Source organism: Eriocheir sinensis, chromosome 19 (genome assembly GCF_024679095.1).
Source record: "Eriocheir sinensis breed Jianghai 21 chromosome 19, ASM2467909v1, whole genome shotgun sequence".
Lineage (NCBI taxonomy): Eukaryota > Metazoa > Arthropoda > Malacostraca > Decapoda > Varunidae > Eriocheir > Eriocheir sinensis.
Window position 1 is genome coordinate 20,367,720 of NC_066527.1, and position 26,421 is coordinate 20,394,140.

At 40.8% G+C, this 26,421-nt stretch overlaps 1 protein-coding gene and 2 long non-coding RNA genes across 13 annotated transcripts; 2 read left to right on the forward strand and 1 right to left on the reverse strand.

Annotated features, from left to right (window-relative positions):
- Positions 1 to 1,089: 1,089 nt before the first annotated feature.
- On the forward strand, positions 1,090 to 13,157 carry LOC127000909 (UDP-galactose translocator-like). 4 transcript variants are annotated; one of them, XM_050865028.1, is made up of 7 exons: positions 1,090 to 1,236; positions 6,365 to 6,484; positions 7,321 to 7,394; positions 8,087 to 8,227; positions 8,710 to 9,651; positions 9,747 to 9,871; positions 10,283 to 12,156. In XM_050865028.1, exons 1-5 carry the CDS (start codon positions 1,218 to 1,220, stop codon positions 9,355 to 9,357), a joined length of 1,002 nt encoding a protein of 333 aa, XP_050720985.1. In that variant the 5' UTR covers positions 1,090 to 1,217; the 3' UTR covers positions 9,358 to 9,651; positions 9,747 to 9,871; positions 10,283 to 12,156. The 4 variants fall into 4 exon arrangements, with proteins under 4 accessions (XP_050720985.1, XP_050720984.1, XP_050720982.1 ...); XM_050865027.1 differs by having other exon boundaries at positions 8,710 to 9,410; positions 9,444 to 9,871; XM_050865025.1 differs by lacking the exons at positions 9,747 to 9,871; positions 10,283 to 12,156 and adding an exon at positions 12,180 to 13,157 and having other exon boundaries at positions 8,710 to 9,342.
- A 7-nt stretch (positions 13,158 to 13,164) lies between these two features.
- Positions 13,165 to 24,576, forward strand: LOC127000911 (uncharacterized). Of its 8 annotated transcripts, XR_007754626.1 has the most exons (6): positions 13,165 to 13,564; positions 13,603 to 15,557; positions 16,185 to 20,893; positions 20,975 to 21,380; positions 21,461 to 22,172; positions 22,256 to 24,576. It is a non-coding gene; the product is annotated as an uncharacterized LOC127000911 (long non-coding RNA). The 8 variants fall into 8 exon arrangements; XR_007754623.1 differs by having other exon boundaries at positions 13,165 to 15,557; positions 16,185 to 20,974; positions 21,056 to 21,380; XR_007754621.1 differs by having other exon boundaries at positions 13,165 to 15,557.
- A 134-nt stretch (positions 24,577 to 24,710) lies between these two features.
- LOC127000912 (uncharacterized) lies at positions 24,711 to 25,820 on the reverse strand. The gene is made up of 3 exons (XR_007754629.1): positions 25,779 to 25,820; positions 25,377 to 25,731; positions 24,711 to 25,066 (listed from the first exon to the last, which is right to left on the reverse strand). It is a non-coding gene; the product is annotated as an uncharacterized LOC127000912 (long non-coding RNA).
- Positions 25,821 to 26,421: the final 601 nt, after the last annotated feature.

Below are 26,421 nucleotides of genomic sequence, written 5' to 3' on the forward strand. Positions count from 1 at the left end.
AATGCGGGGGAAAGCAGAGAAATCAATAACCTTAAATAACTGAGGTATTAACTGTGAGTCATGTGATTGCAAGACGCAGGGCAGACTCATCAGACCCTTATTGTCCAGGGGGAGGTACTGCCCCCTCCCTTGTTGTGCTTTCCTTCCTACCATTGTATCTTTTTAGTTTCATGGTGCTCCCTACACATGTATTAATAGTTGTATAATTTGTTTACCTGCAGCAATAAACTATCAATCAATCAATCACATTAATAGTTGTATAATCACACTCTGTCCTGCCTGGGGGTTGGGATGGCATGTTCCTCCCTTCTCCCTTGTTGTTTACCTGCAACAATAAACTATCAATCAATCAATCACATTAATAGTTGTATAATCACGCTCTGTCCTGCCTGGGGGTTGGGATGGCATGTACCTCCCTTCTTGTGATCGTGACTCATGGCGAGGGGCCGAATGGTCATTAGCTACATTTTTTTTATTTTTTTTTTATATATATCACGGAGGGGCCGGGTACTGTGATGAGTATATATATGCCCTTGCATGGTGAACAAAGAATGATGAGTGGTAATTAGTATTACTAATTAGCTTCAGCAAAAGCTCGCTACCATTACCAACAGAATGATGAGTTGTAAATACTATTGGTAATTAACTTCAGGCGGGTGCTAGAGCGTATAGGTTTAGGCAACACTGACTGAGGCTTTATTGGTAATTATCGCGCATCTAAGGCATGCATTTTAGATGTGCGACAACTATACAAAAATAAATTAAACAAATCAGCTTTAGTAACGCTGATTTACTCTTGTCATTCATAAAATAGATCAGCAATTATTTTTTTATACAGACTGTAATTAAAAAAAATGTTTTTTGTTTGTGTTTAGGGTTTAGTCAGAGCTGACCAACGTTAACACTGTCGTACGCATAACATTGCATTTTCCGCTCTCTGACTCATAACTATTGCAAAAAAAACATCAATATTTAACACTTTTAACGAAACGGACATCATTATCTGTGTGGGGGCGACAGTTTTGGATCATAAACCGATATACAATACGCCGAAGCCGACAACTTGGGATGATGTACGACGGCGCGGCAGTGACAGCTGGGGCGGCGCGCGGGGGAGTGGTTGGCGACGTGCTCCCAGTTTTCAGGCCATTGCTCGTATTTAAGGGGCCTGGCAGGTGTTGCTTTCTCCTCAAGCACTTCCGAGGGACGCCGCCATCATGGGAGTGGAGAAGACGGGTGAGATACGCGTGTTGTTGTGTGGTAATGGCGGAATGTCCATGTGTGTGTGTGTGTGTGTGTACCGCTGCGAGCCACGTATACAGAACCATGTGTAGGTGTGTGTGCGTTTTTTGAGGCGTGTGTTTACCTGTGTGTGTGTATACCTGCGTGTGTGTGTGTGTGTGTGTGTGTGTGTGTACCTGTGTGTGTGTGTGTGTGTGTGTGTTTTTGAGGCGTGTGTATACCTATGTGTGTGTGTGTGTGTGTGTGTGTGTTTTTGAGGCGTGTGTGTACCTATGTGTGTGTGTGTGTGTGTGTGTGTGTGTGTGTGCATATATATGTGTGTGTGTGTGTGTGTGTGTATGTGTGTGTGTGTGTGTGTGTGTGTGTGTGTGTGTGTGTGTGTGTGTGTGTGTGTGTGTGTGTGTGTGTGTGTGTGTGTGTCAGGATTGTAGTTTATTATCCAGTTTGCAGGAGATAATTACCTTGTGTGTGCGTGTGTGTGTGTGTGTGTGTGTGTGTGTGTGTGTGTGTGACGGAAGCAGGACGATTTGCCGGTGTGCCAATTCGCCGATACTGTCTATAAACCGTCATGGCAAAACTTAAGAATAACCGCTCCAAACCAATATTCGTAGTAATTTAGCACGTGAAGGAATTATTATAATGCATTTTCGTGTACGTTTTACCTTGGGGAGGGGCCAGGGGGGCAAGCCTCCTTAATTATAGTTAGGTGGCTTGGATTTTCTAAGTCCATTGTTATTGTTTCACAGCCGCCTCTATACACAGACTGAGCCTCGTACCTGCCTTGCAGTGCACCCTACAAACTAGTTCCTAAGTCAGTAATATCCAAAATGCGCATGGATTATAACGATTTCGGACAAAAAAACTGTCTTTTAAGAGTTTTACGTTATTTTTTTTCTCTGTATTAAAGCAACTAATGCCGCAGCTATTTGTATTTTCTAATACATTCGTAAAATGTTACTACGCGAGGGTATCAGCGGCGGCACCTAACGGCGGGTTCCTGAAGTCAGTTGTTTTCAAGCCGCCATAATGGATGGAAGGCCCGACACTCACTCCCTCAAAATATCCGTCTACTTTACCTTTCGGTAAGTGTTAACTGAGTATTTAACCTCTTTATTGGTGTGCATGTAGGTTGACAAAAGGACCGATTACTATCCCAGTACCGGGTCCAACAAAGACACGGGCGTGTCAAGTGTCATATGGTGTGACAAGCACGTGTCCGAAAACAAACGGATATTGTTCAATGCGCGATACTTATAGTGGAGTTTGAGTAAAATGGAGGCCAGGGTCATACGTAGCAGTCGGTAGGTCACTCCCGCTTCAGTTAACAGCAGGAGCGTCAGTTCGATCTGGATGACGGCTGTCACAAATCTGTTTTATTTTGTACCTTAAACTACTCGGTAAAAATTATCTAGCATCAACTTACAAGAAGTGGACGGGTTAACCGTCAGTATTGTACCATATGTAATTATGAAACATGACCTTTCCCAAGAGTTGCTCGACTACGATTGGGGTGGTGGGGTGGGGGTTCAACTACACTGACCATCCAATTGCACGCCCTACACTTGTCAACAGACCCGCTGTAGCGGCTACTACGTTATATAGGAATAGATTACAAGAGTATACGTTAGAGAATTTCCTTTCTTTAGAGACTAGGGATTTTTCCCGATTTTGGGGATTTTTGTAGGGACATTTTGAAAGCCCATTTTTCAGTGATTTGGCCGTCCACCACCAAAACCACCGTTCCCTACAGGGATTAATCGAGTTAACGACCACCAAAACCACAGCTCCCTAAAGGGATTAATAGAGCTAACGCCGCCGCCGCAAAATAGCTCGCATTCATTACCTACCGAATGAAGCATCACTAGGACTTCATATATTTTTTTTCTACAAATGTTTGGTTAGCGACGGTACGCTTGGTTAGCGACGGTACGCTTGGTTAGCGACGGTACGCTTGGTTAGCGACGGTACGCTTGGTTAGCGACGGTACGCTTGGTTAGCGACGGTACGCTTGGTTAGCGACGGTATGCTTGGTTAGCGACTAGCCCACGCATGTGAGACCAGGTTCACCACGTGTGGTTATTTATTTTTTTTAGAACACGCAGCCCAACGGCTGCTGTGCTGAGGGCCGGGTATAGCCCGAGTCCCGGATGACCTCGAGTCATGGCTCAGGGCTGTTTTGGGGTGGTTAGCGATGGTATGCTTGGTTAGCGATTAGCCCACGCATGTGAGTATACGGTTGGGATTTTCCTTACTTTCGAGACTAGGGAATTTTTCCTGATTTAGGGATTTTTCTAGGGAAATTTTGGAAGGCCATTTTTCAGTGATATGGGCTCCTCCCCCCCCAATACCCCGGCTCCCCACAGTTCCCCAGGCTTGTCTTGGGGGATTGGGGGGGCTGGGGTGGTGGAGGGGGTGGAGTGGTGATTCTTAAGATTTACCTACAGATGTTCCAAATTTTATATCAATTTAAACGGTTCAGGTGTTGCAATAATTATCAAAAGGTTAATTGGTTGATTTAGATTCAGATATCATGCTTGTGAGATATTTCTCAGTTTTCCTTTTTATATTTTTCCTATAAATATTGAAAGGATATTTTTTATACTTACACAAATGTCTTGTTAATGATATTATCTTGTTTGTTTGCTAACCCAGTTGAAGTTATATTAAGATTATGCCGAATAAGAGGTGCCAATACCATCCCACCTCCCTGGCCAAACCATTACCACAGGGAGGGATGGTTCAGACGATTTAAACACTTGTGTTTCATCATCTACAGCTGAAAACTAGAAATCCCTACGAGTGTCATATTGACATCCTAAAGAGCCAATGGTGAAGGAACATTTTGAGATCAATAAAATCACACCACTGATTCAACTTTTTTTCTATAAATATATATTTTTTAAAGTGGCTGAATCATCACCGCTCTCCTTAAGTATTTTTTCATCACTGAATTATTCGTACGTCGATAAAAACTTCCCAAAATCACCCACTACACTAATTTATACACATCAACATTCTTCCTACATTATATTGCAGTACTTATTCTTTTATGTACCAATATAATTCTGGCACAACTCTTGTGAAAGATGCACTGCGACATCTGCCAGTAGATGTTTGATTGATTGGTTGATGGTTCATTGTTGCAAAGCTATACAACAAAGGATGTCTGCACCAAAATGACATTGACTGTAATCACCATAGCTAAAATTGGTTGTGTGATAAAAATGGTTGTAGTAACATCAATTTATATGAATTGATTCATGGTCTTTTTAACCCCTTCACTCCGGCGACGCCGACGTCGGCGTCTGATGGCATCACCGTTAGTCCTCTTCTAAACCTCTTAATCCTCTTCCATTTCCTCTTAATTCTCTTCTAAACCTCTTAAGAGGAAATGGAGAGGATTAAGAGGAATTTAGAGGAGGATTGAGAGGTTTATAAGAGGATTAATCCTCTTCCATTTCCTCTTGACCCTTTCCATACTGTGACGCAGACGTCTGTCACGGATGGAAAGTGTTAAAGACTGCAAACTAGTCAAGTCAATGTCAGTTAGTTTCAGAGGAGAAACTTAAGCTATACCAAAGAAAACTTACAGGGGGTATCAAACATAAATCTTTAATATCTGGGATGATTACAGAGAAAGGAAAATTATCCCTCGCACCCTGTTAAAACTAGTTTCAAAACTTGACGGACCCTCATCTGAAACATTGCCCAGCCCTCGGAATCAAGCTAAGAATGACCATGAGTAATTTTGATTTTTTAACTAGATTTTAAAGCACCGCAACAATTATAAATCCTGTTTTAAATGACAATTTCATGAATTTTTAATGTCATCTTTTTCACTTGCTTGTACGCACATTTTGTGTTGCTTTCAGCTTCGATCCTCTGTTTTTAATATATTACTATCAAGTGAGCTTCATAGTTGTTAGGGTGATGCAACACAAGGTCGTTCCCCGTGAATAAAAAAGAAAAAAACCTAACTAACAACCATCGGCACCTTCACGATGAGTCAGAACCACGTGATGCTGACCCATCACTGGTTCGTCTGTCTGTCTGAATGTCTGCCCTGCCACACCATCACATAATTCACAGTTAATACCTTAATTATTTAAGAGGATCGATTGTTCTGGTTTTCCCCGCATTACAATTTCTCCTACAAATAAGTTTTATTTTTCTCCCATGTGTCGATTTCCTTGACTCCAATAGTTTCCATTTTAACCAATAACAAAGAAAAAAACAGTACCAAGAATCACCTTCCCAATGTTCAGAGCCTACTGTAGAAATGGCTTATAATCTTTTACCGTTGGACAGCTTGCACTCTGTGTGACAGGCGGGGGCGGGGGACAGGTGTGGTGCTGTGTCCCTGGGTGGCTGGCGTGGGGCACGTCTTCTCACCTCGGTGATACTCCAATGTTTGCTAAATGTCTTCTTTTTACCTTTGAGCATGAGGTGTCTTTTTACCCTGCCAGCAGATGTCTCCTTTATAAGCTGTACTCCAAGGCATCTTTTTACCCCAGTGAGCAGAGGGGTACAGGATGCAGGCAAAGAGTGTGGGAGGAAAAAGGTGTTTCATGGTCATTTGGATTCATTGTGATAAACGGGCCTTTTACCGTTGGTACATTGGGGTAACATTGAGGTATCATTGGGGTACGTTAGGGTAAAAACACCTTTTAGTGTTGCTGCATTGAGGTATCATTTGGGTTTAATTAAGACATTCCAACACCTTTGCCCTCACATCCATTCCATCAGGGCACAGCCAGAAATAAAATTTTTAGGGGGGAGCAGAAAGACTAACCACGAGGAATGTAAAGCATACTGCACTCCACCATGTGCATTGATGTATGGCTAAATTTACCCATTCTTGATAATTTTTATTACTACCACAAAATTTTTGGGAGGCCTGGGTCCCCACGGCCCCTCGTTGGCTGTACTACTGCATACTACATCTTGACATTATCTAAATCACTGATACCTTCTTGTTAAACCACACACTCCTGGTGCCTGTGTCCTTGCCTGCTGTGACTCATGTCCATGTTTAGGGGCAGTAGTCAAGGTTAGGAAAGCTAATGAAGATGATAACTAATAATAACTACAACAATAATCCTCTCTCTTCTCCTCCCCTTAGTTCAGCCGACTGCGCTGAAGTACATCAGCCTGGTGACGCTGACGGTGCAGAACTCGGCGGTGGCGCTCAGCATGCGCTATGCCCGCACTCGCTCAGGGGAGATGTTCATCGCCTCATCGGGTGAGTACTGAAAGGGGGGGGGACTGTGAATGGAAGGGATAGGGGCAGAGGGTACTGGGGATTGTGAAGGAAGGGGAAGGACTGAGGGAGGGAGATGAAGGGTAATGGGGAGTGTGAAAAGAAGGGAATGGCGATGGGATATTGGAGAAGGGATGGGTGAGGGAAGGGAGGGGGCAAGGGGACAGTGAAAGGTAAAGGGCAGGGAGGGAGGGGGAGGTAATGGGGACTAAGGAAAGAAGGGGTTGGGATGAGGACAATTATGGGGAACAGATGGGTGTGGGGAGGAAGCTTGAGTGAGGGGAATGGATGGAGTAATGGGGAATTGAAAAGGAAGAGGATGGAGAGGGGTCAGGTAAGGGGAGGAAAGGGATATATATTAGGGACTGAAAGGAAGGAGATGGGGAGGGAGGGAGGGTGTAATAGAGATTGTTAAAGGAAGGGGGTAGAGGTGGGTTATGGGGAATGGAAAGGAGTGATGGGGATTGCAAAAGGAAGGGGATGGTAATGGATGAGGGGAGGGGATGATGGATTTATTATTATTATTATTATTATTTTTTTTTTTTTTTTTTTTTTTTTTTTTTTTTTTACATCTATGAAAGAATGGGGGAGATATGGGTTAAGGGAGAGGCAAGATATCGTTTACTTATCTCATTATTTTTATTTTTCATTTATCTGTTTTGCTTTGATTCTGTTCAGTTTTGTTTTCGTATTTGTCTAAAGAATAAAAAAACAAAAAAAAACCATTAAACTAACACCATGTTCCCTTTTCTCTCATTTGTCGCTGCGTTGGTGTCCATGTCGGTTGCAATTGGTGTTGGTGGTGGTGTCAACCGTAGCGGTGGTGATGGCGGAGTTGGTGAAGCTGCTGGCCTCCCTCCTGCTGGTGTACAAGCAGGAGGGGTCCGTCCAGGTGGGTCCCTGCTTGTACAGGTGTTAGTGTGGGTGGACAGGTTTGCTTAAGTGTCCATAATTGTGGCCAAATTGTTTGCTTAAGGAGGTGATCGTAAATGGGGTTTTATGATATATCTAAAACTACTACTACTATTACTACTACTACTACTACTGCTACTACTACTACTACTACTACTTCATATGTTTTAGTGATCTCCATTCATTAGAAGTTGTGCTGTAAAAAGTATACTCTATCTTTCATAACAGTTCATTGTCCCTGCCACTACTACTACTACTACTACTATTACTACTACTACTATTACTACTATTACTATTACTACTACTACTACTACCACCACCCTCTTTCTGCCCCTTCCACAACTGCCACACTCACTCTGTCCCTCGCCAAATTGTCACACCCTCCCTCTGCCACACCTCCACACTCTCGACACTACACTCCTCACCCCCACACTCTCTACCACACCCTCTTCGTTCATCCTCTTAAGTACCACACGCTTCCTGCCACATCCCTAACCAACACGCCTTTTCTTTGCCACACCTCAAACTACCCCCATCCCTCTGTCTTATTTTCTAACTATCACGCATTCACCACATCCCTATATACTGACACACCCTCTGTCACACCCTCTCGTCTTACACATCCCCACCACCACATCCCTAACCACACCTCTCTCCTTCCCTGCCCCCCAGCACTGGTTCATGTCGCTGCACACACAAATCTGGCAGCAGAAGCTCGACACCCTGAAGGTCAGCGTCCCGTCCTTCATCTACCTCGTGCAAAACAACCTCCTCTACGTGTCCGCCTCCAACCTTGATGCTGCGACTTACCAGGTGTGTGTGTGTGTGTGTGTGTGTGTGTGTGTTTGGGTGAGTCATGTGTTGTCCTGTCTCTGCTTTTGTGTGAGTTAGATATTACTGTAGGCTCTCTATTTAACGTGAGACAGGTACCAAAGAAATTAAATGAAATGAAGGTGTTGATTCGGTGAGATTTATTGATTTGGGACGGGTGGGACTTTTTTTTTTTTTGTGTGTGTTCTTTTCAGCAACACATAATTATGATGAAATTTCCCCAAGGTTTCCCCTTTTTTTTCATTAATTAGCAGCATTTATTAAGGATGTATAGTTTTATTACTCGGTTCTTAGTCATCACTCCTCTTTTTTTTTTTTTTCACAGTAGAAAGAGGCAGATCAAGGGCTAAATTAAAAAATAACAGAAGGCCTGCAGCATGCTGGTCCTAGAAGTGAAAGTTGAACAGAACAGACTTCCCTGACCACCCTCCCCCCCCTTCCCCTCCCCCCATGGCCTCCCTCAGGTGACGTACCAGATGAAGATCCTGACCACGGCGCTGTTTGCCGTGCTGCTGCTGCGGCGGGAGCTGCGGTCGCTGCAATGGGTGGCCCTGGTGCTGCTGACGGCGGGCGTGGCCATGGTGCAGCTCTCCGCCACGGACGGGGGCGCCTCCTCCGCCAGCACTGCTGGGCAGAGTCGCCTGCTGGGGTGTGTGGCCGCCATCGCTGCCTGCTGCTGCTCGGGCTTTGCCGGGATATACTTCGAGAAGATCCTGAAGGGCTCGGATGTGTCGGTGTGGGTGCGCAACGTCCAGCTCTCCCTGCTCTCCCTGCCGCTGGGGGCCGCCACCGCCCTGGCCACCGACGGGGCCGCCATAGCCTCCAAGGGGTTCCTGTTTGGCTATGACTCCTTCGTGTGGTACCTGGTGTGCCTCAACGCGCTGGGCGGCCTGCTGGTGGCGCTGGTGGTCAAGTACGCAGACAACATCCTGAAGGGCTTCGCCACCTCACTCGCCATTGTGCTCTCCACCATCACCTCCGCCGTCTTTCTCGGCTTCGTCCTCACCCTCCAGTTCGCGGTGGGCACGGCTCTCGTCATTGCGTCCGTCTTCCTGTACAGCCACCAGCCCCGCCCCCACCCACCCCAGAACCCCATGGTAGGGAAGGTGTGAGGTGTGCGGTGTGGCCCCCTGAAGTGTCCTGGGGTGTGCGGTGCTGGGGAGAGGTGGAGGGGTGTGGGGTGCTTGAGAAGGGGGAGGTGGAGGGGTGCAGGCTGCTCTAGGGAGGAAGGGAGAGTGCTGGGTGAGGCTCAAAAGAGATCTGCTTATGTGTAGGGAAGGGAGAGGTGCTAGGCGGAGGTGGACTAAAGATGAGGTGCTGGTGGGGGATGAGATGCATGTTTAGGGTGCAGGGAGAGATGCAGGGGTGAGGAGAGAGAACAAACTAATATAGGGATGTGTAGAGAGGTGACTGGGATGAGAGAGATGCATGGATAGGATGAAAGAATGAGGAAGGGAGAAGTGGAAGAATGAGGACACTAATAAAGGGACGTAGAAGAGAGGTGACAGGGATGTGTGAGAGAGAGAGGGAGAGAACCAACGACTGTGATAAAAAGTATAGGAAGAGATTGAGACTTAAGAGGACATAGACACAAGTACATAGGCAAAACAAAGGACATGAAGGAAGGTGACGGGGTTGTGAGAGCGGGAGAGGGAGAGGGAGAGAACCAACGACTGTGATAAAAAGTATAGGAAGAGATTGAGACTTAAGAGGACATAGACACAAGTACATAGGCAAAACAAAGGACATGAAGGAAGGTGACGGGGTTGTGAGAGCGGGAGAGGGAGAGGGAGAGAACCAACGACTGTGATAAAAAGTATAGGAAGAGATTGAGACTTAAGAGGACATAGACACAAGTACATAGGCAAAACAAAGGACATGAAGGAAGGTGACGTGGTTGTGAGAGAGAGAGAGAGAGAGGGAGAGGGAGAGGGAGAGGGAGAGAACCAATGACTGTGATAAAAAGTATAGGAAGAGATTGAGACTTAAGAGGACATAGACACAAGTACATAGGCAAAACAAAGGACATGAAGGAAGGTGACGGGGTTGTGAGAGAGTGAGAACCAACGTTGAATTTAATCTCCCATTTCTGGCTCCATTTCCAAATCTTGTTTAGGTCTTCTTGCAGCTCCTTGTAGTCTTCGCTGTTTCTTATATGTCTTTGCAGTTTAGCATCATCTGCAAACAGGCTCATGTAGCTGTTTATTCCCTCTGGCATATCATTAACATAGACTAGGAAGAGTACTGGTGCTAAAACCGACCCCTGGGGCACTCCACTTTCCGCCGTTCTCCATTCCGATCTAGTGTCCTTAACCACGGTTCTCATCTCTCTTCCTCTTAAGTAGCTTTCCATCCAGCACTTCATTTTCCCTCTCAATCCTCCTTTATTTTCTAGTTTCCACAGCGGTCTTGAATGTGGAACTTTGTCAAATGCCTTCATTAAGTCTAGGTAAATGCAATCCACCCATCCGTCTCTTTCCCGTGTGTGTGTGTGTGTGTGTGTGTGTGTGTGTGTGTGTGTGTGTGTGTGTGAGGGAGGGAGGGAAAGATGTTTGGTGGGCACGACGCATGTGTGTGTGTGTGTGTGTTAACATTGCACTAATAACATGAAGCACAAATATAATAATAACTAGCAAACATAGACGATATATAATGGATGAGAGTTGATGTAGAGACTCGGACAGCACAAAGAATTAAAGTTAAAATTGAAGTATTAATAAAATATGGTGATAATTATAATCTGAATTCTCTTAGCCAGTGAAGAAGGGGCATTAAACATAAAAGTAAAGGAGAGAAAGAGAGAAAGAAGGATGGAAAGAGAAGAATAGAGATGAAGAGAAGAAAGAAAGGAAGTTAGAAGCATAAAAAAAAATAAGCCGCAAAAAGAGTGTACCCAGACAATATATTTAAGGGTGTAGCTTCTAAACAAACCAATATATTAGACTATTTATACCCAGCTGGATGTAACCAAGGCATGTGTGTGTGTGTGTGCATATGTTTGTATATACAGATTATTAACCGAGGCAGCATGACGCTATCACAGTAATAACTAACGACATTTACTCTGTAGCAAGACAAACCATGATCTAGTATGTAACTTGACTGGCTTCTTCCCTTCCCTCGTAGCTAAGCACTGACACTCAAACTGGAAACTGTAACAAAACGCAGCTTGAGTTTGGACTGATTATGCTTGTTCAGGACTTTAATTTCTGGGGGTGGGGGGGCTAGGGGGCTAATGTTTTCTATATCAACCTTATAATGCCCCTAAAAGTGCTCGCCACTCTCAACCCTCCCACCTCTTGAACCTCTGATGCCCTCTAGCCCCCCCTCACAAAATATCTGCCACAGTTATGGGTTTGCTGTTCTGTTTACTGTTTCCTCTGGTCACTGCTGATTCCCATGTGTTTGGCATAAGTTGTACAAGTCAGTGGTGCCGTGAGCCTGTGCTGGTGGCTGGCTTGTGCTCTGGTGTGCATGTTTCAGACCTTGCCTTATTTTATTCACAGTTTCATTAGCAAGACAAGGATGATTAAAGCATTTTTAAGAGTTGCAAAATGGTAAACTCGGCCCAAAGTAGTGGGTCGCAGTGCAAGGCAAGCAGATGTGACGACATAAGTGGGTAAACCACATGCAAACCATCAAACTATCCTTCCTTGTCCATCCACACCATTGAGGAGTGCCCGATGAGTGCACAGACTGCTGGGCACTGCCCCATACTGTGGAGCCTGCCAGGACCTGCTCCATCTGGTACCTGCTTGAAAAGCAAGAGAAATATGCTCAGGGCACGTTGCCTGTCGGGCACTGCCCAATGGTGTGGACAGGCCTGAGGGTGCTGAATACTTTTTCATAGCAAGCATAAATTGAGGGCAATTAAATTATTTCACCACAATAATTACATACAATGGAGTCAACACTGTCCTTTTTTTTACACCAGAGGGAGCAGTCAAGAGCATACCAAAAGAACCAGGAATAAAACCCATGACAGAAGAAAGTGGTGAAAAATTGAAGATAAATTATTTTGTTACAAAATAATGATAAACACACGTCTTTACAAGACAGAAGAGTGTGCTGAAGAATTACAGATTTTCCTTCACTGCATGATGATTATATATAGTACTACTTACAAGAAAGTGTGTGATGAACTAGACTAAGTATTTCACCACAATAATTATATACGTACACTACTTACAAGAAAGTACAGTGTGGTGAAAGATTAAGGATAATTATTTGACCACAAAATGATTACGTTCACTACTTGCCAGGAAAAGAGCTCGGTGAAGAGTGTTGGGTATATTCAGCACCACAATAACAACACACACTACTTACAAGGAAGAAGAAGTGACACGAAGCTTCAGATGAAATTCCCTCCACTCGTATCTGTCACACCTGGTTCTCTCCGGCGATGATCTGTTTATGTAGCTTTCTATGATTACTGAACACTTGAAATTACCACTGACATATTATTACTATTTATTATTTGTGTATTACCACTGATAGGAACTTAATTTTGCCAGCAGTATTTGTATCAAGTTGTCATCATCTGTTTATGTCTGTCACTCGAACGTACAAGTCCAGGTGTGAGTTTGCTTCGCTTTTATGATCTAGACAACAAACGATCTTGAATTTTTTATAGTAAGAAATCACCACCTGCCTGTTCATGCCTCTCGGATGTAAACGTTCAAGTGTGTTTGCTTTGTGTCATCTAGCCAAGGGTCTTCACTGATATTTCTATTGGATTAAAATTGTTACCTTCATGCCTCTCGGATGTAAACGTTCAAGTGTGTTTGCTTTGTGTCATCTAGCCAAGGGTCTTCATTGATTTTTCTATTTGGATTAAAATTGTTAGCTGATAAAGTTACGATCACACCATCCCAGCCGTCGTGATGTTTGTAATTCATCTCGTCTCGTTGAAGGTCTTGTGTTCACGCCTCCGCTGGTTGTTGCCGATTGTTGATGTGTTGTAGAAATTTGATCTGTTGTGCAAAAGGGAAGGGAAGAGTTTTGAGGTTTTGAGGCAGCTAAAAAGAATAATATGATGCCTTTGTGTGTGTGTGTGTGTGTGTGTGTGTGTGTGTGTGTGTGTGTGCATTCCAAACAAGCCATTTCATGCTCACCAGTACTTAATATGGCAGCATTATTAGTAGTGTATAAGTTTTAGCAGTAGAATGTATTAGACTTGGGGTTGATACTCCACATGTGACAATACTACTTTTAATTTTATGCTATTTAAATCCCAATTATTTTAGCTGCCAGTATATTCCGTGTAATTCTCTTGTGTAGACGGGAACATGTACTTAAGTTAGCCTCCCCACACACTAGGTCCCCGCACACTAGGATACTCTCCCCACACACTATAGGATACTCTCCCCACATATCAGTTGACTCACCCTTTATATATATGTAGCCACCCTCACTCTCTCCTCCGTCCCTCACACACACACAAGTCTCGGCCTCAATCATCCCTTGCAGACTAAGTGTTGTGCCTTGCTTAGTCCGAAAGACATTTTTCCGCTGACAATAAGCCTCCTTACCTCCGTCAGAGAGGGAGACGTGTGTGTGAGGCGAGTGAGGAGCCTGGTGTGCCGCAAGACCAGCTAACAAGCCCCAAAACACACTCCGCCAGGGTATGAGTTCTTGATCACATTGAGGGTGAATACACATGTGCACACACTTAGCCACGTACACAGGGCACAAGTGTACACGGATTCCACGTACACAGGGCACAAGTGTACACAGATTTGTATCCTCTCATTACTTGTACACATGCACCATAATTTTTGCAGCTGTTGTATGCATGTGTGTTTTTATTTATATTAGTTTTTATTTTTATTTTTTACGTGTACGCCTGTAGCGCCAGTAGGCTCTCTCGAGGGGCCTGGATGGTAGTCGGGCCCGTCGTGGCGCAGGCAAGTGTTTATAGTGGCGCCATCTTCTATTTATAATTTTGTTAGCCTAGTACACTCCAAAGGTTGTATAGCTGCCATATGCACAGAACTACTACTTTATTTGTGGTTACCTATCTATTTATACGAACTCGTCTTCAACTTTTGGGGTTTTATTTAGTGCTTGTTTTTATGAGCTGCTTCACGACTGACTTGTACATCAACTTAATCTGTTTTGTCTGGGTAGTTTGTTTCGTTGTCTAGCCTGTTTTCTATTCCTCTCTTTTACAGACTTAAACAAAACATGGACTTAATTTAGGCCCCTTTCCTTCACACTAAAGGAACTTAATCTGTTTTCTAGAGGTTGTTTTTAAGATTTTCAACTATACCTCAACTAATCCATTTTGCCTAGTTCTTGTTTTCTATTCCTCTCTGCTACAGACTCAAACATGGAATTGATTTTGGCCTCTCTACTATACACTACATCAACTTAATCTGTTTTCTAGTTGTTTTTTAAGCCCCTCAACTATACATTAACTTAATCTGTTTTGTCTAGTGCTTGTTTTCTATTCCTCTCTGCTACAGACTCAAACATGGAATTGATTTTGGCCTCAACTTCACATATCTGTTTTCTAGTGGTTGTTTATAAGCCCCTCAACTATACATTAACTTAATCTGTTTTGTCTATTGCTTGTTTTCTATTCCTCTCTGCTACAAACTCAAACATGGAATTGATTTTGGCCTCAACTTCTCACTACATCAACCTAATCTGTTTTCTAGTGGTTGTTTTTAAGCCTCGACTATACATTAACTTATACATTAACTAATCCCTTTTGTCCAGTACTTGTTTTTCTAAGTCTCACTGTGACTGACTTATTAATCAACCTTATCTGTTTTGTCCAGTGCTAGTCTTTTTCAGTACATCAAGTTAATCTATTTTCTCCACTGCTTGTATTTCTTAGCCTCTCTTCTACGGACTTATACATCAACTTAATCTATTTTCTCTGGGGCTTGTCTATTTCAGTACATCAAGTTAATCTATTTTCTCCATTGCTTGTACTTCTTAGCCCCTCTACGACTGACTTATACATCAACTTAATCTATTTTCTCTAGGGCTTGTCTATTTCAGTACATCAAGTTAATCTATTTTCTCCACTGCCTCTATTTCTTAGCCTCTCTACTACTGACTTATACATCAACTTAATCTAAATACATTACCTTAATCTAATCCTTTCTGCAGCTGACTCGCATACATTAGCTTACTCTGTTTCTCTTAGTGGTAGAGTCCCCTCATCTCATGGCGGTGTGACTTGAGGCATTGGGATGGGTCAAGAAGTTCTAAAAGTGCATCGTGTAATAACTTCTCAGGATGTGTAGATGAGACAAACACTTTTTATAACTAGTTCTTGTGGGTGACTGAATCTAAACAGGTTCACTTGCTTCCTTCTTTTTCATTTTTTTTCTTTTTATACAATTTTAACACAATTTTTACTGCTACGTTTGACATTTTGCATTTTTTTTTTTTAACTTATTCAACACTTAACCCAAACACTTTTTATAACTAGTTCTTGTGGGTTGACTGAATCTAAACAGGCTCACTTGCTTCCTTCTTTTTCATTTTTTATCTTTTTATACAATTTTAACACAATTTTTACTGCTGCATTTAACATTTTATATTTTTTAACTTGTTCAATGCTTAACCCAAACACTTTTTATAACTAGTTCTTGTGGGTGACTGAATCTAAACAGGCTCACTTCTTCCTTCTTTTTCATTTTTTATCTTTTTATACAATTTTAACACAATTTTTTCTACTGCGTTTGACATTTTGCATTTTTTTAACTTAACACTTAACCCAAACGCTTTTTATAACTAGTTCTTGTGGGTTGACTGAATCTAAATAGGCTCACTTTCTTCCTTCTTTTTCATTTTTTTATCTTTTTATACAATTTTAACACAATTTTTACTGCTGCGTTTCACATTTTATATTTTTTAACTTATTCAACACTTGACCCAAACGCTTTTTATAACTAGTTCTTGTGGGTGACAATCTAAACAGGCTCACTTCTTCCTTCTTTTTCATTTTTTATCTTTTTATACAATTTTAACACAATTTTTTCTACTGCGTTTCACATTTTATATATTTTTACTTGTTCAATGCTTAACCCGGTGATCAGCCAAACACTTTTTACAACTAGTTCTCGTGGGTGACTGAATCTAAACAGGCTCACTTGCTTTCCTTCTTTTTCATTTTTCTATCTTTTTATACAATTTTAACACAATTTTTAATGCTACGTTTAACATTTTACAACTTGGCTCTTGTGGGTGACTGATTCTAAAAGGGCTGACTTGCTTTCTTCTTTAATTTTTTACCTTTTTATACAATTTTAACACAATTTTTACTGCTACATTTAACATACATTTCTTAACTTATTCAACACAACCCGGTAGCAGCGAGAAACATGATCCCCTTAGCTCCCGAGTTAAGCATTTTTTTTAATACTGCCCCTTGGTTTGGTATTTTAGTAGTACATGTGTGTTACTATATTTGGTAAGGGTGTTGTTGCCTTTGTTTGTGTGTCTCAGATTGTTTCCGTTCATCTTTTTACACAAGTTTTAAATATACAGGCGTCACACAAACAGTACGGTTTCTAATAGTTCGGTTTTGGTTTTATATGGATTTTCATAGAAGATTTTTTTAGGGTTTTTAAATTTCCCGGTGAACAGGAAATTTAAAAACCCTTAAAAGATCTTCTATGACAATCCGTATAAAACCGGAACTACTATTTGAGGGACGGCTGTATATACGTACTTCAGACAATAGGAAATTGTTTTCTTTTTATTCAGATATTTAAAATGTTACTGTTATCTATAGTTTTTTTCCGTTTTCTGTTTCTCTACAAGTATTTATTTTTTTAGTCTTGGTGTTGAGCGGGGATAAGCTGCTTAGGTTATCCTTCAAGGAGTGTAAGCAAGAGGCCGGTGACTGTGGAGCCCCAATAGACATGCAGCGGGCATTTTTTGAGCTCATGTTCTATAGACAAATCAGTACAATGCATTCCCCTTCACTTCTTAATAAATAAACCCCATTCCCATTAACTTCTGCAGCCCCTTCCTCTTCCCCATGAACTGTGTGTCATTGGTCAGTTCATAAGCAAGCTACACTCCTCTCTAGCTCAGGCTGATAAAGTATGCAGATCTAGACAAATGTAGACAATTTAAAAGGGTAGCACATTAAGATATATGTATAATGTATATTCAAATTCTTACCCCCAATGTCGTCCAAACTAATTTCTGAGTGCAGTGCCGCCTCGCCTCCTGTGTACTAGGCCTAAGGTTGGTTCCCTGCTGGGCCACCTGGTGAATACGTCGTTAGGTTTTGCTTTAGGGCTCAGGTGTTTGCTTTTTGTTAGTTACTCCCGGTGGTGGGTAGGGTGGTGATGGTATATTTCCAAGGTGTATATTTTATCCGTTAATTTAATCTACCGTGTGTGTGTGTGTGTGTGTGTTTGTTCATTGTACTGGGCCTTAAGTCCTTCATGTCTGCCTCCTGTGTGGCAAGGTTCACTTGATGTTTTGTTGCCACCTCAAACAAGTAGTTCATGGCACATTTGGCTTCGAGCATACTTTGTATGGATCCAAACCTCTTCTTGTTTCAATCGTCTTCATCGTCATCCACAGACTTGAGCCAATTGGTTTATCTCTTCCTGCATCGCTTGGTTACGATTCAGGAGAGCATTGACCTCAGTGCTATCAGAGGAAGTTCCTCCACTGCTGCTGTTTGAGGCCAACAATTGGATCTGTAGCTGCATGACCTGCTCCCTTAACTTGTGGAGCTCGGGTGCCTGTGGGTCATGGTTGACAATTGGCTTGTTCTTGATCTTACAGGCACGGTCAGCATAGCGAAGGGTACTCAAGGACTCCTCCAGATTACTGTCCGCTGGTGACACACACGCCACCATTACTGTGTGGGAGTTGCCTCCGAGGGAGTCTTGTAATAATCTTGTTAGCTTTGAATCTTTGTATGGAATGTGACCTCAGCCTCCTTCCTCACAGAGAGTTGATATAACATTCCCAAGAGCCAGGAGACCCTTGTTAATGTTCACTCCCTCTTTGAACCGTTCCTCGGTGGCACCAGTCTTCTTGGCTCGTTCGCAGTCGGTCAGGTCCACCAAGTGAAACTTTGAGGATACAATGCTCTCCCCTTTATTTTTGTTTTCCTGTTGGACGTGCAAGGAGGAGTGTCATGGGAGTGGCTGGAGTGGGCGTTCATGGCCGTGGCGCCGGTAGCCCTCTACGCTGCGCCCTGCTCCAGACACTTCATGGTCTCTTCAATGCTGGTCACGGGAATCTCGGTAACCCCACCAATTTATGTCCCACCTCGGGTGTCTTCTCGGATGTCCACAGTACATTCATCCTTGGTAGATTTGTTGCTTAGTGGATTGAAGAGGGTCGCCTTGTAGAGCTCAATGAAGGATACTTTGATGGTGTCCTCATCGTCCGTCTGACTTGCCACACCATCAAACATGTCCTGTACTGCGCGGGGGATGATGTCGCACCATCCGAGTTATCCGCTTTAGTGCTCGACGTGGTGCCCGTGGTGTGGGTTTTGCCCGATCCTGTCTGGCCGCATGCGAGTACAGTCACATCATTGAGAGCATTGACCGGCGGTCAATGCTCTCAATGCTTTAAAAAGATTCTGGACAACATTCTTTATCGAGGTTTCATAAACACATCCTTGGGTGGTGAGTGTGTGTGTGTGTGTGTGTGTGTGTGTGTGTGTGTGTTGATTGTCCCATTCGCATGAGTGGTTTGATTTCTCATTAATATTTATTTTGATTATTTTTCTTTCCATTAAAACTGGGGAAGGAAGGAGTGAATTATCATTATCATTAGCTGTCAACATTCCTACTTGAGCTGTGGACTGTATGTAAGGACTGAATAGATATGGAGTTACTGGTGAAAAATGTGTTGTTTAAGTTTTCCCAACTCGCTGATCAGGTGAAGAATTTAAGCCGTCCGCTGCGATTGGCACGGATTTGGCTTTCACTGGTAGCCTGGTAACATATACTCCCAGGTCATTGCCTCTGTGGTGGATAGTGGAGTGTTTCCCACGTGGTATTGGTATGCTGGATATCCCCTCCCAAGAAACATGACTTTACATTTTTTATCATTGAATTGTAGCAGTCACTTTTTGATCCATTCCTGTCGCTTGGTGATGTCTTCTGGTAGGAAATCCGCAGTCAAGGGTTAAAGGGAGATAGCATGAGGGGGGGCAAGTATAGACTCCACACCTTTACTAGCCATATGACCACACTACAGTGACATGGATAAGACTGAAAAGATGAGAATTAAAGTGGAGTGGGTCACAAAATTATGGGTGAACAGTAGTATTAGAATCTGCGGGTATATATTTTTGCTTATGTATCTGACAAGTTAAAAGAAATTCTGAAGTGAGGATACTTTAATAATTGAAAATGGACAATGAACTTACTTTTTTGACTATGAAACCAATACTTTTGTGTATGTATCTGGTAGTTAAAAGGAATTCTGAAGTGTGAACAGACTGTAGTAATTAGGAATGGGCAATGATCTTACACTTTCACCCAAAGAATTAAGACTTTTTATGTATGTGTCTGGTAATTTAACGACATTCTGAAGTGATGATAGACTTTGATAACTGGGAGTGGCCATTTACCTTACGTAATTAGGAATGGGCAATGATCTTACACTTTCACCCAAAGAATTAGACTTTTTATGTATGTGTCTGGTAATTTAAAGACATTCTGAAGTGATGATAGACTTTGATAACTGGGAGTGGCCATTTAACTTACTCTTTTACTGACAGAATTGATCCTTTTGTATATGTATCTAGTTATTTATAGCCATCTAGAAGTGAAGATTGACTTACATACTTATGGAATGGACATTAAACGTGCACTTTTACCTGAATTATAGATCTTTTTTTGTGTGTATGATGATTTATAGCCATTTAGAAGTGAAGATTGACTTTTATTTATGGAATGGACATTAAACTTACACTTTACCTAAATTATAGATCTTTTTCTGACACTTTTACCTAAATTATCGATCTTTTTCTGTATGTATGATGATTTATAGACATCTAGAAGTGAAGATTGACTTAGATACTTATGGAATGGACATTAAACTTACACTTTACCTAAATTATAGATCTTTTTCTGACACTTTTACTTAAATTATTGATCTTTTTCTGTGTATGATAATTTATAGCCATTTAGAAGTGAAGATTGACTTAAATACTTATGGAATGGACATTAAACTTACACTTTTACCTAAATTATCGATCTTTTTCTGTGTGTATGATAATTTATAGCCATTTAGAAGTGAAGATTGACTTAAATACTTATGGAATGGACTTTAAACTTGCACTTTTACCTAAATTATCGATCTTTTTCTGTATGTATCTGATGATATATAGCCATTTAGAAGTGAGGCTTGACTTAAATACTTACGGAATGGACATTAAACTTACACTTTTACCTTAATTATTGACCTTTTTCTGTATGTTTCTGGTAATTTATTGAAGTTTACAGTGGGGATAAAGTGTAATAAGTAGGAAATGGAGAATGAACTTACACATACTTACAAATTTTAACTTTTTCTGTATGTATTTGATGATTTAAAGAAAGTTCAGAGTGAGAATAGGTTGCAGTAATTGGGAACGGACAAATTTAAACTCTTTCTGTATGTATTTGATGATTTAAAGAAAGTTCAGAGTGAGAATAGGTTGTAGTAATTGGGAACAGACTAATTTAAACTTTTCTTGTATGTATTTGATGATTTAAAGAAAGTTCAGAGTGAGAATAGGTTGCAGTAATTGGGAACAGACTAATTTAAACTTTTCTTGTATGTATTTGATGATTTAAAGAAAGTTCAGAGTGAAAATAGGTTGCAGTAATTGGGAACGGACAAATTTAAACTTTTTCCTGCATGTATTAGATCATTTAAAGAAAGTTCAAAGTGAGAATAGGTTGCAGTAATTGGGAACGGACAAATTTAAACTTTTTCTGTATGTATTAGATCATTTAAAGAAAGTTCAGAGTGAGAATAGGTTGCAGTAATTGGGAACGGACAAATTTAAACTTTTCCTGCATGTATTAGATCATTTAAAGAAAGTTCAGAGTGAGAATAGGTTGCAGTAATTGGGAACGGACAAATTTAAACTTTTTCTGTATGTATCAGATAATTTAAAGAAAGTTCAGAGTGAGAAAAGGTTGCAGTAATTGGGAACGGACAAATTTAAACTTTTCCTGTATGTATTAGATCATTTAAAGAAAGTTCAGAGTGAGAAAGGTTGCAGTAATTGGGAACGGACAAATTTAAACTTTTCCTGTATGTATCAGATAATTTAAAGAAAGTTCAGAGTGAAAATAGGTTGCAGTAATTGGGAACGGACAAATTTAAACTTTTCCTGTATGTATCAGATAATTTAAAGAAAGTTCAGAGTGAGAATAGGTTGCAGTAATTGGGAACGGACAAATTTAAACTTACACATCCACCCACGGAATTGATCTTTGAAAACCAGTGATTGTTTGCCGTCGCTGCTGTTACATATCAGAGCTTTGTGTTGTGGTGAGGAGGAGGAATAGTTGCTGTGATGATGAAATACACATTGATTTCTACCTGGTTTGTCTGAGAATTTTTCCTATGGGACAATCCTATCCTATCTTGACAATGTGGACTGTTTTAGTTTTTTTTTTATATGAATTTGGTCATTGAACATCTAAACGTCACAATGTACTAACAGTCTCCTATCCTATCTTGACGATGTGGACTGTTTTAGTTTTTTATGAGTTTGGTCATTGAACATCTAAACGTCACAATGTACTAACAGTCTCCTATCCTATCTTGACAATGTGGACTGACTTAGTTTTTTATGAGTTTGGTCATTGAACATTTAAACTTCACAATTTACTAATAGTCTCCTATCCTATCTTGACAATATGGACTGTTTTAGTTTTTTATGAGTTTGGTCATTGAACATCTAAACATCACAATTTACTAAGTCTCCTATCCTATCTTGACAATGTGGACTGTTTTAGTTTTTTGAGTTTGGTCATTGAACATTTAAACATCACAATTTACTAGCAGTCTCCACTTAACCCGGTAGCAGCGACGGGACAAATTTGTGGCTTTACCGTGTACCAGTGATGGGCCAAATTTGTGGCTTTACCGTGTACCAGCGACGGGCCAAATTTTTGCCATGATATAAACCCCCCAAAATAGAGCCAAATAAGAGGGAAAGAAAAGTGAGGTATGAGACCATTAAGTGTTTAATTAACCGTGTAGCAGCGACGGGACAAATTCGTGGCTTTATCATGTACCAGTGACGGGCCAAATTTTTGCCATGATATAAACCCCCCAAAATAAATGATGCATGAACTGATCACAAATGCATTGATATATATTATGAAATGGTTTGCGTGAGTGATGTTTTTTCTCATTTTTCTGGCTTAGAGGGGCCTTTAAGAAACATGATCCCCGCAGCTACCGGGTTAATTAAAGAATTTGAGCCATGGCTACTTAGAGACTGTGAATCGGGCTCTGGTTCCATCTCTTAAACCCCAAAGCCCAGTTGTAGGGAGGAAAATTAAGTGCTATTCATCTTATCAATTATTATGAGTCTTATTCTGTGTCTTTTTACTTTTTTTATTCACCTTTTTATGATTTTGTTTTTATTCATTTCTCATGTTTTTATATTAGGGCATAGTTATAGGGAGGGAAATTTGAGCAGTACTGTATTTAACTTATTAATTACTTTATATCTTAAGTCTGCTGCTGTCTCCATTATCTTTTTGTGTTGTTTTCTTAAGCCATCACATCCTTGGCTGTCACATAGTACGATCGATATGGACTTTTATTTCTTTTAATTTTCAGTTCAGTATCTTTTTTTTTTTTTTTTTTTTTTTTTTTTCTATGTGTTCGCCTATAGCGCTGGTAGGCTTTTTTTCAGGGGCCTAGTGGTCGGCCCAAGCACGTCATGGCACAGGCAATTTTTATAGTGGCGCCGTTCATTCTTGGCTCATGCTGCCCCCCGGAACTCATTCTTGATTCACTGGACGGTTTCTTCTAGAGTCCGGGTTGATGGGTGGCCTTCAGGACAGCATGTGGGTAGTCTTAGGCCACTCGGCGGTGTATGAAAAATCCCACTGTTTTTTATTATTGTCTTATTTATTTATTTTTTGTTTTTTATCTTTCCCGAGCAGCACAAGCCCAAAAGCCAACCCACACAGACTTCTTTACGCTTGTGTTATGCTGTGACGTGCTTCCCGCTGCGGCTGGTGTGGCTTTTGTACCCTGACTTGCCGTGCTGTGATTCTTGTCTCCACCCGGCACATGACCACAGATGTTGCGCCGACTAAACGAAACTTTCCAAACTTTTCTTGTCTCGACTTCTTTGCCTCTTTGTGATGTGTGTTTGTGTGTGCAATCTGATGTGTTGAGGTGGCTTGCATACACCGATTCACAAGGCTATGATGCTTGTTTCTATGTATGTCTTTGGTTTTGTTTGGGTTCTTAATATAACATCTCAGTGGATTGATTTTTATTTGATGTGATGGTGAGACGAATTTAACAGCATCCTTGGACAGATTAATTAATTTATTCATAAAGCTTATACATTTATTTAATTTATTATTATTATTATTATTATTATTATTATTATTATTATTATTATTATTGTTGTTATTATTGCAATGGCCACTAACATATCAATTCTTTTCCAGCATCTAATTTAATTTAATGTTTGTTCTATATTTTTAGTTGTGTATTTTGTATTACTATTTTTATTATTATCTTTATTATTACTATTATTATCGTTATTATTGTCGTTGTTGTGGGTATTTTTTCCTTTCTCTTCTTATTTACCGTCTACATAGCTGTTATTTTGTTTCTTTCACCAGGCGCTTTCCACCCCTGCCCCCGAGACCTACTTCAAGGGGGAGGAAGAAAAGCCCTCGGTCGTGCCTGTCCACACACACACCGCTTACTTGATCTAGCCTTAGCTCTCGTCCCCTGTCCTCACCCTCTTCAAGACATTCCAAAGCTGGCACTTCATTTGTTATTTGTTTTTGTTGCTTTTCTCATTTCTTATTTTTTTCACAGCCTCAGTCACGCGCCTCTCCACACACACACACACAACGCTTAATTGATCCTCACCATCTTCAAGACATTCCAAAGCCGTCACTTCATTTCTTATTTATTTTTTTTGTTGCTTTTCTCGTTTCTTATTTTTTTCACAGCCTCAGTCACGCGCCTCTCCACACACACACACAACACTTAATTGATCCTCACCCTCTTCAAGACATTCCAAAGCCGTCACTTCATTTGTTATTTATTTTTGTTGCTTCATATCACGTTTCTTATTTTTTTCACAGCCTCAGTCACGCGCCTCTCCACACACACACACACAACGCTTAATTGATCCTCACCCTCTTCAAGACATTCCAAAGCCGTCACTTCATTTGTTATTTATTTTTGTTGCTTCATATCACGTTTCTTATTTTTTTCACAGCCTCGGTCACGCCTCTCCACACACACACACACACAACACTTACTTGATCGTTTTGTCTAAATTTTGTCTCATTTTATATTTTCCTGTTTTTTATTCAGTTGTTTTGTTGGTCTGTCCTCTCTGTTTTCTCTTTGCAGGTGAAGGATCTTTAGCGCTTGTCTGTGTGTGTGTGGACCAAGGCTCAGGAAATGTGGTATGTGGGCACGGTAGATGTCTGTGTATGTACTTAACGCCTCTGAACTACTGTGACCTCTAGGAATGCTTGTTGGGGTGTGTATAAGTGTGGGTGTTGACAACCTCCCAGAAACACCTTCCTAACCTCTTAATCGCCTGTCCACCTCTCAAACTGTTATACTTGTTCTGGTGATGTTCTTGCACACTCTAATCTTACTTGCTGACAACCTCCCAGAAACAGCTGCCTGACCTCTTAACCGCCCATCCTCTACCTCTCAAACACACACACACAATGCTTACTTGATCTAGCCCTCTCGTCCCCGTCCTCACCCTCTTCAAGACATTCCAAACCCGTCACTTCATTTCTTATCTATTTTTGTCGCCTCATTTCTCGTCTTATTTTTTTTCACGGCCTCAGTCACGCCTCTCCACACACACACACACACACACACACACACACACAATGCTTACTTGATCTAGCCCTTTTGCCCTCGTCCTTACCCTCTTCAAGATATTGCACACCTTACTTCCCGATAGCCTCCCAGAAATAGCTTCCTAACCTCTTAACCACCTGTTCTCTACCTCTCAAACTGTTATACTTGTTCTGGTAATGTTCTTGCACACTCTTACTTTACTCTTATGTTCTTGTACACTCTTACTTTACTCTAATGTTCTTGTACACTCTTACTTGCTGATAGCCTCCCAGAAACAGCTTCCTAACCTCTTAACAGCTTGTCTTCTGCCTCTTAAACTGTTCTTGTGTTGGCGCATTTCTTGCACACTCTTACTTTGGCACATACTTACTCAGCGCTATCTTGCTTGGACTTACTATCTTATTTATTTTTATCTATCTTACTTACTTGTCTTATTTACTTGTCTATCTTACTTACTGATCTATCTTACTTACTTATCTATCTTACTTACTTATCTTATTTACTTATCTATCTTACTTATCTTATTTACTTATCTATCTATCTTACTTACTTATCCATCTTACTTACTTTTCTTATTTACTTATCTATCTTACTTACTTATTTGCTTATCTATCTTACTTACTTATTTTATTTACTTATCTATCTTACTTATTTTATTTACTTATCTATCTTACTTACTTATTTTATTTACTTATCTATCTTACTTACTTATCCTAATTACTTATCTATCTTACTTGCTTATCTTAGTTACTGATCTATCTTACTTATTTTATTTACTTATCTATCTTACTTACTTATTTAATTACTTATCTATCTTACTTACTTATTTTATTTACTTATCCTAATCACTTATCTATCTTACTTGCTTATCTTAGTTACTTATCTATCTTACTTATTTTATTTACTTATCCTAATAACTTATCTATCTTACTTGCTTATCTTAGTTACTTATCTATCTTACTTATTTACTTATCCTAATTACTTATCTATCTTACTTGCTTATCTTAGTTACTTATCTATCTTACTTATTTTATTTCCTTATCTATCTTCCCTACTTATTTTATTTCCTTATCTATCTTACTTATTTTATACTTACTTATCTTATTTACTCATCTATTTTACTACTTTATTTA